At 40.0% G+C, this 17793-nt stretch overlaps 1 protein-coding gene across 1 annotated transcript in view; it reads left to right on the top strand.

The window, feature by feature from the left end:
* LOC126108212 (probable cytochrome P450 49a1) overlaps positions 1–17793 on the top strand; it is a 145801-nt gene that overhangs the window by 13212 nt on the left and 114796 nt on the right. Inside the window, exon 2 of the mRNA XM_049913478.1 lies at positions 9583–9673. Within this exon, the coding sequence (XP_049769435.1) occupies positions 9583–9673 (91 nt within the window). The remainder of the gene's footprint in view (positions 1–9582; positions 9674–17793) is intronic.

Genomic DNA, 17793 nt, shown 5'->3' with positions numbered 1-17793 from the left:
CATCTATCATATTGAATCTTCTCAAATATCCAAGTAAAATTCAGAGAATAATCACAACACACACGACCACGAGGGTTGCCAAACACATGCTGAGTATTAGTTCACTATTCAACAACCCAGAGGATGTTGTGACGGCCACCACTGGGACTTGTCCCATGCGGTTGTGGACAAGAGCCGACTACTTGCCCAGCAGGAATATTTCTTTGTACCTGCTGCTCGCGACAAACTTAAGCCACAAATGTCCATTCGTTTGGTCACTGGACACCTCCGCCATGCACCTGTATGTGAAACGTCCTCTTAGAAAAATTAATGAATTACTGTGCTGGTAAACCCCTTACGTTATTTGATTTTCAAACAGCTGAGCAAAACTGAACGTACTCAGACATTTCTCGCTTTACTTATTCTGATCATCTTTAAACTGACACACAATATTTTTAGCGCAACGCAATCTGACTTTCAATAATCCCTACAAAAGAATGGCCCTGACTAACAATAACCTATACCTTTCATGAATCACTTAGGCTACCTCACAAAAATCTTCATTACTTGAACTACTGTAATACAGCGAGCCCCAATGCTGCCAGCTAAATAAAAGATTCTAACTACTGAAGGCACTAACTACTGATAGGCATAGTTAACAAATTAATTATTTTGATAGAGAACAAACAATGTATTTACCTTAATAATGTTCAAAAGTCATAATATATATATCAGTTCATGACATCCAGTCTTACAAATTTACTCTCTCTGATGGACACACATCCAGATCATCCGCTCTCAAAGCTCCACCATCTCGCTCCCCACATCCACCACTGCTGGCGGTTCACCTCCAGCTGCGCAACACTACGCGCTGTTCACATCCAACTGCCCAACACTACAATACAGAATATTTCAACAATGCCAACCAGCCATAGACTGCACACAGCATAGCCAGTGATTTTCATACAGAGCGCTACATGGCGTTACCAACATAAAAACCTAAACAGCCTACTTACATAGCCCCCATGCTCCCCACAAAATTTTTACAAATTGTTTTGTGCAGTGGCCAATAAAGATTTGAAAAAAATGTTTCATAATTACAATAACAAAGATATCAAATGCACACACTTATTGATACACTGTTGGTCAAAAGCAAAGATTTTCTCGCAGTCCATAAAGACAGTCCTGATCATTCATCACAATATTAATTACCATTTTATGCACAAAATTCTGAGCAGTAAAAGAAAATGCACACGGAAGTAGTGGATTTCCATGCAGTCTTGAAGAAGTAGTGTTGTCCTTCCAACAGAAAGATAGTGCTAACTGTTGACATGCAGACAGGTAATGGACCACAACAGAGCAAACCCACAGCGGAGTCAGTCGAAGTTGAAGAATATTGGTAGGTTGGTCATCACAGAGCAGACCCACCTTAGGCCTGGTAGAGATTATGGTATTGGTGGGCCACCAGAGGTGCAGACCCACTGCAGGCCTGGTAGAAATAATGGTATTGGTGGGTCATCAAAGGTGCAGACCCACTGCAGTCCTCGTAGAGATGGCCGGCAGCCATCTATTGCGACTGTGCAGGTGCACAATCACCATCTAAGAGTCTTGTGGACAATATAGCAAGTTCATAAACCACCACTTGTGCACTCACAAAGTTTTTAGAATTGTCCTTAGAACCAGCAATGCTGTTAACCAGTTCCTTGCTGAATTATCAACACACGTGCAAGTGCTAACAGTCCCCTTTTTTTCTCGCATATTCTGCGTGTACTATGACAAACAAAACCGTGTGCTGTGAAATGCAACTTATTTTGAAGAACTGGTGTCTATACAATTATAAACTTACAACATAAGAATACAATTACAAAGGTACAATATACAACATTAAAGAACATAACAACACAGATAACATTTGTAGTAGTACAGGCTTTACAAAAGAATAGAAATAAACAGATACATCAGTGTTACAGGAATTATGCCATAAGTAAATAAATAAAATAATGAAAATAGTTTTCGAAACATTAATTTCACACATGATCATTGAAACAGAACAGAATTAATAACGTATAAACATCTTTATAAAGTAAATAACATAGTATTAGAAAAAATTCTACAACATATCTCTTATCAGATAAACATATCCAGACAGGAACAACACAAATACACAAGGGTATACAAACACATAGCGGAATAACACAAAAGGAAAGGACAGGGTTTGTTTTCAGTGAGACGTCTCGTACTGTAGTCCAACCCAAAACTTCATTACATAGATCTTCCCTCTTATTTCAACATTTGCTCCTGCCAAAAAAAAAAATCGTATCTAAGTCTGTTGTCCTTAAACCCTACTGCTTTGTTCATATCCTCTTTCAAAATAAATATATCTCATTGTACAATACTCATTTTTGCCCAAATCCTTTTCATATAAATTCTCAATGCATTCTTTCCCTATTCTTCATAGTTAGTTTCTTATATAGTCTACCCCCTCTTGAGGTAACTTAAATCTACTGAGCTTAGATGCATAAACTAAGGGATGAGGCTATGCAGCAGCACAAAACAATTAACACAAACATGAATGACAAAAAAGGCAAATTGGCAAAGCAAGCAGCAGTATATCTAAATTAGCAAAGCAAATGCAATATTACAACTAATATAAGGCAATGTGCAGCAAACAAGAAAAATTAATCAGTAGTAAAACTGGCTTAACACAAGGTGAAATTCAGTAGGACAATGCCTGACAAACAGCAGCAACAAATGCAATAACTTATACCTAAACATGACAAAGTTCAAGCAGAAAAAATATCACAGTAAAGATAGTACATGTCTAATACCTATGTCAGATCTTAACACTAGAGTGATGCATCACAAAAACTTACTCTGCAAAAAAAGTTACCAAATTATTTATGCAATTCCTGTGAAGGGAAATGTCTATTTGTGTTCCCTTTTTTTTTTAAAGAAAGTAGATAATAGAATTATTCTTTACTGGGTCTGTAGATAGAAAATAGTGATATTAGTACATCTATTAAATTTTATTTTAACCAATGCTGCAGTGCAACTATAAACTAGATGTTAAACAAAATGAGCAAATATATACATAAAGCAAGGCGTGAAATGTCATTCACTAGCCATATGGCATTTCATAAGGCAATAAGAAATATCTCAGCTAGCAAGACAATAGCTGTGAAATGTTTCTCATCGTTTCATTTGTCATTTCAGTAAATACCAGAAAGTGTCACATTTGCGATGCTTTCTACAAGGGAATGTCAATATCAAGGTTAATGGCCTCTTTTTTCTCCACCATATGGCTTTTTCTTCAGGCGAATGGCACAGCTGGGCGTCCACAATGCATTACGTCAAGGTCACTTAGCTTTCTTACCGAAATATTTACGACAGCAGTTTGCGCTACAGTGACAGTCTCATAAAAAAAATTTCACACGTCGAGAATTTGCGTTACAAATGTGTAGAAACAAAATCCTATAAATATAACAGTGTCCAAAAAATTTTCGCCGGCATTGTGATACATTCACACATGTACACACATTTCATAACTCTTGAAGTATGATTCTTGGTTTCCAACATCCTTTTCCACAAATCATAGTCCTTAACCTCTACTCATTAGTCCTTACCTTATTACACATATACACATTCATCGACATTTCTTCAATATTTCATCATAATAAATATGTAGCATAATCAAAATTCTCATATAGAATCAGCTTATTGATCATAAACATACCTCAACAGCATAATACACATCATCATCATAATAATAACATCATAAGACCTCAGTGAAATCTCAAAATGTTGTTGCTTTCTGCAATAATTTCAAAACCTAAAAAGAATTCTCTGCTCATTTCAATAGTGTCATCTACATCAAACATACTTTAAAAGTCATGATCCCATACCAAATACATCATTAAAAGACCTCATAGTGTCACAATGGTTCCAAAAAAAAATATGAACAGTTCACAAAGTACAGACAAAACACAATTACGTAAGTGTGAAGTTATCCAACTGTGTAATTGCGTAAACATGTGTCACTGATGTAGTAAAAACAAATGTTTGTTTCTCTGTTAAATAATCAGATAGCTGTGTAATTCTGTGTTGGAGAAATATGGTACTGATGTGTAAAGTTGTATAAGCAAATACCATATTAGCTAGGGATCCTTGTGCTTGCCAAACACATGGTACACAAAGTAAACATGTACCCCCCTGAGGATTAATGTAATTATACACTCAGGTGTTACAGATTACAGCAATGGAATTAAGTGTATCACGGAAAACCTTTGTAATTAAAAAATCTTTAAAAAATAAATGTTTTCAGTACAAAATTAAATTAAGTGAATCACGGAAAACCTTTGTAATTAAAAAATCTTTAAAAAATAAATGTTTTCAGTACAAAATTAATCACTCAAATACGTGTACTGCAGCGCTAAACTGTGCGTCTTGTTGTAACATAATCTCTGTCATTATTTAAGGGTAAAAAAATACGGCAAGTGTCGTAATTATCGTCGTTCGTAAGCAAAGTTCTGTGGAAGCCAATGTACTTGCCTCGTAATAAACAAAAGCGAAATGCTATGCATATAGATATCATAGTAATTATGTACAGTACTGTGATCAAGAAAGTACTACACTGTAACATATTGTTGTGCTACGAAAAAGGCTGTCTCATTGTAGTTATACCACAGAAGTTACTACTAAAACATGTTTTACTTTCCAGAAGAATTCAGAAAAACTGTGCAGATATGAAACAGATACAGGGCAAAAGCAATAATATAAATTGTGTCACTCATTAGTAGCGTCGTGATATAATCATGTAGCTGTCAAATAAACTAACCACTGTGTCATGTGGTATCTCTCAGAAAGTACTTTAAATCCATAATGTATTTTCAAGTAAACCAAAATGTTGCATTACAATGTCATTAACAGTACCGGTATATGTTCTAAGTATGTAAGCCTTATAGTCGTTACGTAATCGTGCAACTAACAAGTAAGAATGTACACACACAATAAAGCTGTGTTGTCTGTTCACTACAAAAATGCATTCGTAATTACTGGCTAAATATGTTGCCTAGGTTCTAGACTGGCTAGTTAACTTCAAAACATTGTTACATGTTAACAGTTTCTAAGCGTGTCAAAGTGTACTAGTAATGTGAAGTGAAAAGTTTTATGGCAACGACTAAGTTAAAAAACAGATTATCTCTCAATAAACGGCTTTACATGTGAAATGTGGTGCAATCCATTACTCTTCCTAGTACTCAGAGTTTCAGCTTGAACGCAATTATCATGCGGTATACATTGTTTCTCAAGGGTAGCTTATGTTATTTTTCTCAAGGCCAGCCTGCGCACGTGGCTGCCTGTGGTGTGAGTCATTGTCTGTTTCTTTGTTGGTGAGCGTCGTTATTAGGATTAGGAGACCTAACTTCTACAAATTCACCTTGTCGAGAGGGCCCTGCCCTGTTTGAATCCCGCCAGTTCTGATGAAATTCAGGTCTGTCCTTTTGTCAGTAGTTTGCATAGTTTCTTGTTTGTCGGTCATGTGGTGGAGAATTTCTCCCGGAATCGGAACTGTGCGGTGGACCGTTGCATCTGAAGTTATTCTGTCTCCCTCGATAATAATTATTTTGGTTCCCGTATTGTCTGTTTCTCTGATTGTCTCTGTCATAGTCATTAATGTGGAGAGGTGATCTTTCTCTGTAATTATTACTACTCTGCCAACGGTTGTCATACGGGTGGTGTCTGTCTTGTTCACGATTTGTGTTGTAAGAATAGCCTTGTCTTGTCCAGTTATTATTTCATTCATCGTGGAATTGTAACGGATGTGATCTTTAATTGTTGCGTTCCTGTTTTCGCGTCCTGCGATTGTCAGTGTCAATTTCCAATTGTTGTAAGAGTCCCTGAAAAGCTTCAATGTCGTCTTTGCAACGTCCTACCAAAATAATATGCCATAAATGATCAGGCAATTTGATTAAGCAAATGTGGATGAGTTCTGAGGGGCTGTATGGGTTTGACAGGTACTGATTCTTGTGCAACATGTCTTCAAAATATTTCACAAGACTGGAAAATTCAGATTGTTCGAAATGTTTCATCATTATGATGCTATGTTTTACTCGGTCTTGTGTAGCTTGAAACCAATATGCTGAGGGGAAGGCATGATAAAATTCTCCTTCACTGTGACAATCGTGAATGATCGATCGCTTTCTTACAGCTGGTTCATTCTCTAAGTAGCCACACATAAATTCTAATCTGTGCTCCAATGACCAGTTGGGAGGAAAACAATGAGAGAATTGATGGAGCCACGCTTATGGATGAATGTCGTTGCCAGAATTCTTAAATGTTTTGAATTTACGTGTAGTCAAAGTCATCGTGTCGGCGAGTCGCATATTGGTCATTGTTACGTCGTGTTGGCGGTTCCATCTCAAAATTCGGTGCACCTTGCCGATTTCTTTCATAATTTCCAAAGTGCCTTGTGTTATTATTTTGTGGCTGTTCCGTATTTATATGTTCCTCTTCCTGTATTAGAGCGCGAGTGTCCTCTGAAATATGTAATTCTTGTATTATCTGTGCCAACTGATCTTGTACTTCCCCGATTTCTCTTTTGTACTGTGTATTGATTTGATTTTGATTTTGTTTGAATTTTCTAATTTGTTCTTACTCTTCTGTGTCAGTGAAGGCTACCGGTCTTGTGTCATTCAGATCATCATATACCTTTGTAGATAAATTATTTAGCTGATCCGAAAGCTCGATTACTTTCTCTGATAATGAACTAATTTCCTCCATGTGTCTTTATGAACCAATTTTCAGAGTATGTACTTTGTCCTTTACGTTTTCCTGAGTTTTTGCAAGTTGCTTAACCGAATCGGTTTGTGTCAATTTGAGCCCCCAAGGTCTCGTGGTTTTCATAAACAATAGTTTGCAGTTCTTTTATGGCTGCTTCGTGATTCTGTAATGCATTTTCATGACGTGAAAAAATAGATTGAAAATGCTCACAAATGTTATGTTTTTACGTCATTACCGACTTTTCGACATTTAGATTCGATGTTAAGTAACTCAGCAGTTAAACCTTCACCTGTTTGTTCCATTGAGTCTAACTTTTGAAGCTGTTGCTGTGTTTGTCTCTGATTTTGTTCCATCTTGTCTAACTGTTGCTGTGTTTGTCTCTGATTTTGTTCCATTGTTGTGTCTAACGTTTGAAGCTTTTGTCCCATTTGTTGCATTAATTGTAATAACAATGCACTGGTGTCTGAAACATGTTCCTCAGTGCTATTCGACATTGCATTTGAAAAGCCAATATTCGCATTTTGAAAAGCAGAAAATGTGTCTTGACTTGATTGAGAAACGGGTAACGACGCAAAACCTGAATCTAAAGTATTTGCAAAATTGTGTCCTGTCGTTTCGGATCCCTGTGGCGAGCTGTTACCGACCGACCGATCGACAATACTATCCCCTTCACTAGCTGTTTCATTGTCTACACGATTATTTATTGCCTGATCCATTCCCCTATGCACAATTACCAAGTTACTATGTTGAGCATTAGTTAATTCATTACACGGTGGCGCTAACACACTGCTTTCGTCTTCACTGTCATTTCTCAGTTTACTTTGGAGCCTAGTATTACGTTTTTCACACGCCATAATTATCACGTATTTCACACGGTAACAAGAAAAGCACAATTTGAAGATCAAAAACAAGAAAACACATTAGCATAGCACTGAAAATAATATCTCGTTAATTGCAAGCACAGCTGCGAAATACTTGGTGCAAATCTACATGCATGCCACGACTGTTTTACTGTACAAAAATGAAAAACTACAACTACAAACAAAATTCTCGCTACAATTACCCTCTAGCAATAAACAATAGCTACACTAATTACACAAACTACAAGACAAAATCAGAAGATTCCAGTGAAGAATCCTATGCTGAGGGTCGACATATGAAACGTCCTCTTAGAAAAATTAATGAATTACTGTGCTGGTAAACCCCTTACGTTATTTGATTTTCAAACAGCTGAGCAAAACTGAACGTACTTAGACATTTCTCGCATTACTTATTCTGATCATCACTAAACTGACACACAATATTTTTAGCGCAACGCAATCTGACTTTCAATAATCCCTACAAAAGAGTGGCCCTGACTAACAATAACCTATACCTTTCATGAATCACTTAGGCTACCTCACAAAAATCTTCATTACTTGAACTACTGTAATACAGCGAGCCCCAATGCTGCCAGCTAAATAAAAGATTCTAACTACTGAAGGCACTAACTACTGATAGGCATAGTTAACAAATTAATTATTTTGATAGAGAACAAACAATGTATTTACCTTAATAGTGTTCAAAAGTCATAATATATATATCAGTTCATGACATCCAGTCTTACAAATTTACTCTCTCTGATGGACACACATCCAGATCATCCGCTCTCAAAGCTCCACCATCTCGCTCCCCACATCCACCACTGCTGGCGGTTCACCTCCAGCTGCGCAACACTACGCGCTGTTCACATCCAACTGCCCAACACTACAATACAGAATATTTCAACAATGCCAACCAGCCATAGACTGCACACAGCATAGCCAGTGATTTTCATACAGAGCGCTACGTGGCGTTACCAACATAAAAACCTAAACAGCCTAGTTACATACAGCAGGCAGTAAATCCTACAGACCATGTTTTACAATGATAGAAATTCTTCTACGGAATAGAAGGAGTTGTCAAGATGAAACTTTTTCAGTTCGTTTTCGAATTTTATTTTCCTGTCTGTCAGTCATTCTAAATCATTGCGTAAGTGATCAAAAAGTTTTGATGCAGCTTTGTGCACCCCTTTTGGTGCTAAAAACAATCTCAACATAGACCAATGAATGTCATTTTTCCTTCTGATATTGTAATTATGTACATCATTGTTCCTTTGAACTGTAGTGGATTATTTACAACAAACTTCATGAGGGAATAAATATACTGTGATTCAATAGTCAGAATGACCAACTACTTAAACAGATGTCTACAAGATGATCGCGGATGAGCACCACATATTATTCTTACAGCATATATTCGAGCAATGAAGACTTTCTTTCTAAAATATGAGTTACCTCAGAACATTATCCCATTATGACATTATTGACATATGCAAAATATGTAATTTGCCGGGTTTGTCTCTCCCCAAGATTTGCAATGATTCTAAGTGCAAATGTGGCTGAACAAAGTTGTTTTAGGAATTCCAAAAAGCGCTTTTTTCAGTTTAAGTTGACATCAGTAAGGATACCTAAGAATCTTGATGATTCTACCCTATTTATTATTTCATTGTCATGTGTTATCATTGGAATCTTACCGGTAGATATACAGAACTGAATACGTTACGTCTTTTTAAATTTGAGGGTGAGACCATTCGCAGAAAACCAGTCAGTGATACTTTTAACGACAGTGTTCACCGTTTCTCCACAGGATAAGTGCCACGTGAGTGAAGGAAGGACGCAGCCTAGCGAGGCGGCTGTACTCGTCGGCAGAGCCGGGTTGTGCCTGCGAGCGTCTCGGCGCGTCGGCATGACCTCCAGAGCGTCAGCGCAGGCGGTGGTGGGGGCGGCGGGGGCGGCGAGCGCGCAGCTGGGCGGCGGCGCGCGGCCCTTCGCGCAGATCCCGGGGCCGCGCGCGCTGCCGCTCGTCGGAAACGCCTGGCGCTTCCTGCCGCTCGTCGGTAAGTCGCGGCAGCTACAGGCAGCCCACTCCAATCCTGAGCCGTCCTATCACGGGACGAGGCTCGGTAGCTTGGCACCCGGTGCAGAGTTTTAACTTGTCACCTCCCCCCTTACCCCCACTAATCCCACACAAACATCAAATAATTTTTTTGGGTGAAGCAACTTTTACACACAAGTGCTTGAGTCAGCAAAATATAATGTTAACAATTTTACAAACCAGAATGAGATTTTCACTCTGCAGCGGAGTGTGCGCAGATATGAAACTTCCTGGCAGATTAAAACTGTGTGCCCGACTGAGACTCGAACTCGGGACCTTTGCCTTTCGCGGGCAAGTGCTCTACCATCTGAGCTACCGAAGCACGACTCACGCCCGGTACTCACAGCTTTACTTCTGCCAGAAGTACTTGCAGAAGTAAAGCTGTGAGTACCGGGCGTGAGTCGTGCTTCGGTAGCTCAGATGGTATAGCTGGCACGGTAGCTCAGCGTGTTCGGTCAGAGGGCTAGCTGCCCTCTGTAATAAAAAAACTGAGTTAATGTATCAACAACGAACTGAAACGGGTGTCTTTCGACGTCCGCCCAGAGCAGATACAACGAACGAAAACGAACAAAAATGAGATTTAAAAAAAAAAAAAACAAAAAAAGATGGTAGAGCACTTGCCTGCAAAAGGCAAAGGTCCCGAGTTCGAGTCTCGGTCGGGCACACAGTTTTAATCTGCCAGGAAGTTTAAATTTTACAAACCTTTTCAAGAATCGAAACAAGTAAATACGAGGTTTCTTGCATACGAGGTGCGACAAAGTAATGAGACTGATGTGAAGAAAAAGAAGGTTGCTTACCATTTTACTCAAGTTTAGTGTTGCCTCCTTCAAAGCAGTTCCTTTCTGATTGCACACACTTTTTACAGCGATTCTGCCATTGATGGTAACATTTCTGGAACTCATCTTTAGTAATATTCTACAAGACCCTCGTCACAGCTTTTCGGACATCTTGTGTTGTTTGAAAATGGTGTCCCTTGACCGCCGTTTTGACTCTTGGACATAGAAAAAAGTCTCACAGAGCGATGTCTGGCGAATATGGTGGCTGTGGTAGTACTGAAATTTGTTTTGAGATTAAAAATTGCTACACTGACAGAGCAGTTTTGGATGGCGCATTATCGTGATGCAGAATCCAATTATCAGCAATTTTGGCACACACACGAAGAACTCTTTTACGAAGTCTTTCTAAAATTTCTTTGTAGTAACATTGGTTAACTGTTTGTCCAGGAGGCACCCACTCTTTATGAACAATTCCCTTGGAATCAAAGAAGCACACAAGCATGCATTTCACTTTTGACTTTGACATGTGAGCTTTTTTTGGTCTGGGTGATCCCTCTGAGCACTATTGCGAACTTTGGCGTTTAGTCTCTGGATCGTACTGGAAAAACCAGCTTTCATCACAATTATGGATTCCATTTGCTCTAACAGATCGGCTGCCACATTTTTCCGTGTTTCTCGCTGTTGTGGAGTGAGATTTTTGGGGACCATTTTTGCACAAATCTTTCTCATACCAAGATCTTTGGTTATTATAAGACGAACCGTTTCTCGATTGATCTTCAGTTCTTCTGCAATCATTTGCACGGATAATCTTCGATCAGATCGTATGAGTCCAAGCACGCTGGCCAAGTTGCCATTTGTCTGTGAGGCTGATGGTCGTCCACTGTGGTCTTCATCTTCAACATTCGTTCTGCCTTCACTAAACATTTTATGCCAACGAAAAACTCGAGCTCTTGAAATAACCTCCTCTCCAAAAACTTTCTGAAGTGTACCGTAAGTTGTCGCGTTTTCACCCAATTTAACGCAAAAAGAAATGGCATACCGTTGCGCAATATTATGCGGTTCCATTTCCGTGATGAGAGACACAAACACATGTTAACTTATTACAGTACAACTCACGACTGAGCAGTTGCATCGATGTGCTGCTTGGACTAGAAGCAGCTGATAGACCAAGGTCAAAGATATTGTGCCTACGCAAGCCTGCAGGGTTGCCACATCTTGCAAAGAAAATCAGTCTCAATACTTTATTGTCGCACCTTGTAAGTCATAGCAACTGCAGTATATCCTGCAATGTTGTGACAACACGGGAATTCCACAATGTGCATTGAACCAATGTGTGGAACACACACAGGATTCCAGTACAGGACGTCAAGGCAAAGGTTGCAGTAAAACACACACATTGGACTCTGTGTAAATGTGTTGTGCCTGAGTACAAATCGAACAAAAATGAATCAAAATCAACTAACGCCCTTGAGAATACTCCCCAAGTGCATCACACAGCGTTGCCAGCCACCGGGAAGGCGCTGAATGCCATTGTCATTGCCATCAATGTGTGCCACATCTCGCTGAAATCTCGTGCGATATCCGCCCTGTTTACGAAGCGTCCCCACGCAATGGTATCTACCGTTGTGCTTTGAGTTCAAATCGCACGGATTGATATTCGGTGATTGGGGTAGGTGGTGGAGAATTTCCTACCCCCACCACTGTGCACAGTTGTTGATGACGCCTGTGGCGAGGGCTGTAGTGTTACTGTGGATTATGATTGCATTATCCCGCAGTGGCGAACGTTTTTGTGGAAGTGTACATGTCAGATGGTTCAGCAGAAAGTTGTGCTAGTATTGGACATTGACAGTGTGGCTGTTCCTAACAGGGTGACACTCCATAAACTCGTGGCTGTCATACGCCAGAATGAGTATGACTTCCACAGGTGATACTCTTGTTTCCCACAACTGCTCATAGTTCCTCATGACACTGACAAGGGAACCTCCCCATCGCACCCCTCTCAGATTTGGTTATAAGTTCGCACAGTGGATAGGTCTTGAAAAACTGAACACAGATCAATCGAGAAAACAGGAAGAAGTTGTGTGGAACTATGAAAAAAATAAGCAAAATATACAAACTGAGTAGTCCATGAGCAAGATAAGCAACATCAAGAACCATTTTAGCCCAGCAGCGCCGTGGTTCCGTGGTTAGCGTGAGCAGCTGCGGAACGACAGGTCGTTGGTTCAAGTTTTCCCTCGAATGAAAATTTTTATTTTCAGACAATTATTATCTGTCCGTCCGTTATGTTTTCATCACTTTTTGGGAGTGATTATCACATCCACAAGAAAACCTAAATCGGGCACGGTAGAAGAATCTTGATACTCATTCGCCAACTGCACAAGTTAGGTGGGTCGACAACATATTCCTGTCATGTGACGCACATGCTGTCACAAGTGTCGTATAGAATATACCAGACGTGTCTTTCTGAGGAGGAATCAGTTGACCTATGACCTTGCGATCAAATGTTTTCGGTTCACATTGGAGGGGCACGTCCTTTCGTCTACTAATCGCACGGTTTTGCGGTGCGGTCGCAAAACACAGACACTAAACTTATTACAGTGAACAGAGACGTCAATAAACGAACGGACAGATCATAACTTGGCGAAAATAAAGGAAGTAAACTTTTCACCCGTGGAAAATTTGAACCAAGGACCTCTCGTTCCGCAGCTGCGCACTCTAACCACAGGACCACGGCGCTCCTGAGCTGACATTATCCTTCATGTTGCCTATCGTCGCATGGACTACTCAGTTTGTATATTTTGCTTATTTTTTTCATAGTTCCACACAACTTCTTCCTGTTTTCTCGATTGATCTGTGTTCAGTTTTTCAAGGCCTATCCATTGTGCCAACTTAAAACTAAATCTGAGGGGGGGGGGGGGGGGCGATGGGGAGGTTCCCTTGTGAGTAGCATTTCTAATACCGAGAAAGGCAATTTTCACGTATGCTCGCTGTTCCACTCTGCTTACATCCATTTCGTAGTACGGCCAAGCTCACACTGAATGTTTCAGGCGCTGGTACCGAGCCATCCTCGTATGTGGTCGCAATCTGTTGGTTGATTTCGGTACTATTTGACGCGGGCTTTCGAATTTAATTACTGCGATTACGATACACCATAGTTGTCACGACAAACAGTATGTAAAGATCGGCCTAAAACGCATATTTATACATAACACAGTTTAGTTGTTTATTAAGAAGCATTACAGATAACCAAAGATCTTCTTTGTGACTTTAACACTTAGCTGAGAACCGCTTCCTCTGAACTTTTTCTGCTGCAAATCTTAAAGTTGCGACATGCAAATCAATACTTTTGGCTATTCTATTTCCGATTGACGAAACTGACAGAGTGGACCTAAGATAATTCTTGATTAGTTTGAGTTTAAAAAAATTCTAATCAGATGACGCTAACGAAACACATAAAATTAAGAAAAATCTTACCACCAAAATGAACAAATCTAGAAAATTCATACAGAACACAAACTGTAAAAACCTTAAAAATCTCGAAACAAGAGGCTCTTCTTTTGGAACTTTGGCGTCTTGCAAGTATGCCCCTTATGACTGAAACTTTTGCAAGAAATCTCAGTGTAACTGTCAACTACAGTTTGTACAATATGAGCTTTTAACGACACATTTTATATCAAGAAAACGAAATCCCTAAAAACCATCCTTGACACTACGAGAAGAAAAAATGAATTACAAAGAAACAATCGTAAGTAATTCCATTTACTTATGTACAGACTGATAACTATTTTATACGATCTTCTGCAGCCTATATGATATGGTAGAAAACTCTCGGACCACGCACGGTAACTCACGAACACTCGCGTTGTGTCAGACGTCTAGTAATGGAAGTTTTAAGTGAAACCATAATACCAGCAATGATTCAAATTACACTATTTCAAACATGTTGACAATACAAGAAAATACACTGCAGCAGGAAGTTTCAGAATAGGCAAAAGAAAAATCTCTCGGGGCATTTTCATGTGACGCGAATACTCTTCTCTTTGCAGTAAATAATTAAAAAACGTAAAATAGTTTTGAAAAGAGCACCGAATCCAAGACTGTTCTATTGCAATTACATAATTTTACAAGCGAAACAGCTGTGTCTTTGTTGTAAACTCATACGACCGGCTAGATAACCTGAAGAAAATATAATTTAACGTACTAAGGTCGATAGATACTCGTATATTCTGCCATACATTTTGTGGAAAAACACTTTTTTGAATCCAGGAGACCCTAAACCGGATATCTCCTTCATTTAGAATCTCATTGCTTTTACGATCGTAGTATCGTCGCTACTAAAAAAAAAATTAATGTTCTTTACTTTCCGATCTCAAATTTCCACATTCCTCAAAATACACTGAGGTGTCAAAAGTCGTGGGATACTTCCTAATAGCCGGCCGCGGTGGTCTAATGGTTCTAGGCGCGCAGTCCGGAACCGCGGGACTGCTACGGTCGCAGGTTCGAATCCTGCCTCGGGCATGGATGTGTGTGATGTCCTTAGGTTAGTTAGGTTTAAGTAGTTCTAAGTTCTAGGGGACTGATGACCACAGAAGTTAAGTCCCATAGTGCTCAGAGCCATTTGAACCATTTGATACTTCCTAATAAAGTGTCGGACCTCGTTTTGCCCTGCGGAGTGCAGCAACCGGACGTGGCATCGGTTCAGCAAGTCGTTGGGGGAGAGGAGGTCCTTGCAGAAGTATTGATTTATGCTACTTTTATAGGCATTTGTAACTTCGAAAGTGTTACCGCTGCAGCATTTTGTGCATGAACTGATCTCTCGATTATGTCCGATAAATGTTCGATGAGATTCATGTCGGGCGATTTGGGGGGCCAAATCATTTTCTCGAATTATCCAGAATGGTCTTCAAACGAATTACGAATAATTGTGACCCGGTGACATGGTGCATTGTCATCCATAAGAATTCCATCGTTGTTTGGGAACATCAAGGTCATGAATGACTGAAAATGGTCTCCCACTAGCCGAAAATAACCATCGATCGGTTCAGTTGGACCAGAAGACTCAGTCCGTTACATATAAACACAGCCCACATCATTATGGAGCCACCACCATTTAGCACAGCGCCTTGTTGACAACTTGGGTCCATGGCTTCGTGGGGTCTGCACCACACTCGAACCGTACCATCAGCTCCTACCAACTGCAGTCGAGACTCATCTGACCAGCCCACGGTTTTCCATTCGTCTGGGGTCCAATCGATATGGTTAAGAGCCCAAAAGAGGCGCTGCAGACGATTTCGTGCTGTTAGCAAAGGCAGTCGCTTCGGTCGTCTGCTGTCATAGCCAATTAACGCCCAATTTCACCGCACTGTCCTAACGGAGGCCATTGCCTTCTCCTTGGTGAGAGAGAGTGCCAGAAATTTGGTATTTTCGACATGCTCTTGACACTGTGGATCTCGAAATATTGAATTCCCTAACGATTTTCGAAACTGAATCTCCCATGTGTCTAGCTCCTACTACTATTCCGTGTTTAGAGTCCGTTAATTCCCGTCGTGCGGCCATAGTCACCTGAGTACAAATGCACTGCCCTTTCATCCCTTGTGTACGAGGTACTGCAGCTATTGCATATCGCTATCCCATGACTTTTGTCACCTAAGTGTATACTGAGGTGCCATTGTACTGATATGTATGTGGAAACCATCAGTGTCCAGCTTTCCCTCCAGTGATGATAGTTTCGTGAACGGGAAACAGGTATTGTTTCAGCTGGTTGTTTACAATGCTTATTTCAAAAGTATAAGCGACTTTTTGAAAGAAATTTCCGCCGTTAAACTATAAATTGATTACTCAATAATTTCACACAATCATGATTTAGGCTTTATATCCATTCTAAAGTGCAATTTGAATGTCGTAAAATGTCGGAGCTGCCTAAATGACAGTAGAAAGTTACATATCAGTGAATTTTGTTATGTTTATGCATCCATTTATATAGATGAAACTTTTTTGAAGACTGCTGTAATTAGCCGAGCGGTCTTGGGCGCTGCAGTCATGGACTGTGCGGCTGTTCCCGGAGGAGGTTCGAGTCCTCCCTTGGGCATGTGTGTGTGTGTTTGTCCGTAGGATAATTTAGGTTAAGTAGTGTGTAAGCTTACGGACTGATGACCTTAGCAATTAAGTCCCATAAGATTTCACACACATTAGAACATTAGAACTGCCGTAATTTCGTTTTAATATTTAACATCTATTCAGAGAATATCTAAAAATTACGTCGACACATACAAACTTTTGATGTGTTATTGGCTGTATAGTGACAGTACCAGAAAACATGACATGAGGATGAAGTGCAAGCTCTAAATGGCGATTAATTATTAAAGTAAACTGCAGAAATGAACGATAAGCTACACAGCTCATTGTTAACCCATAAACGCAAGATCCCTTACCAACTGAACACAGAAACAGCACGCTTTTTTGTCGCAAGGATATAACAATCACATTGCTCTACAACCAGCTTTCTTTCGACACAGTTCGTATGTTTTATCATGGTGGAGCTGCAATAAACAAGAATACAATGATCTTGTTTGCACTGGACGAAATTTGTATGTTTTCGTCTGAAGGGTGGATTATAGCGTGAAACTTACTCCAGATATCACTCCTCCTGCAATGGAACACATATGCCAATTTATACTTTGTATCAGTTAATTTTGGTCTTACATTCTCCACAGTCTCAGAAAACATAGATTCATTAAATGCCACCTGATCCCGAGAATCGGTTATTTCACCATGTCAGCGCTACTTTACAACACCAATTCGTGTGCTCATATTCGATGTTAACAATATCACGAGTAGCCTTCCGCATACTTCAGTAAGAGAGAACGAATCGACGATTATGATGCGAGCGCAGCGCCACAGATCTCTAGAGGATACCCGTGGTGCTAGCTGTGGCATCTTTGATGGTTCTAGCGCTCTCCCGTTCGCAACGAGGAAACTGTTAGCTGCCTTGACGCCACCTTCTAAGCAGGGCTGTATCTCAACTATGACCGTTTTAGACAGGTACGTGCCGAGTAAAACTGTGAGGGACGGGAAAAACCCACCGTGGTACAACAACAAAGTTAGGAAACTACTGCGAAAGCAAAGAGAGCTTCACTCCAAGTTTAAACGCAGCCAAAACCTCTCAGACAAACAGAAGCAAAACGATGTCAAAGTTTGCGTAAGGAGGGCTATGCGTGAAGCGTTCAGTGAATTCGAAAGTAAAATACTAGGTACCGACTTGACAGAAAATCCTAGGAAGTTCTGGTCTTGCGTTAAATCAGTAAGT

The sequence above is a fragment of the Schistocerca cancellata genome, chromosome 1 (genome assembly GCF_023864275.1).
Source record: "Schistocerca cancellata isolate TAMUIC-IGC-003103 chromosome 1, iqSchCanc2.1, whole genome shotgun sequence".
Taxonomy (NCBI): Eukaryota; Metazoa; Arthropoda; class Insecta; order Orthoptera; family Acrididae; genus Schistocerca; species Schistocerca cancellata.
The sequence above is the reverse complement of the archived record's forward strand: the minus strand, read 5'-3'. Positions and strand labels throughout refer to the sequence as shown.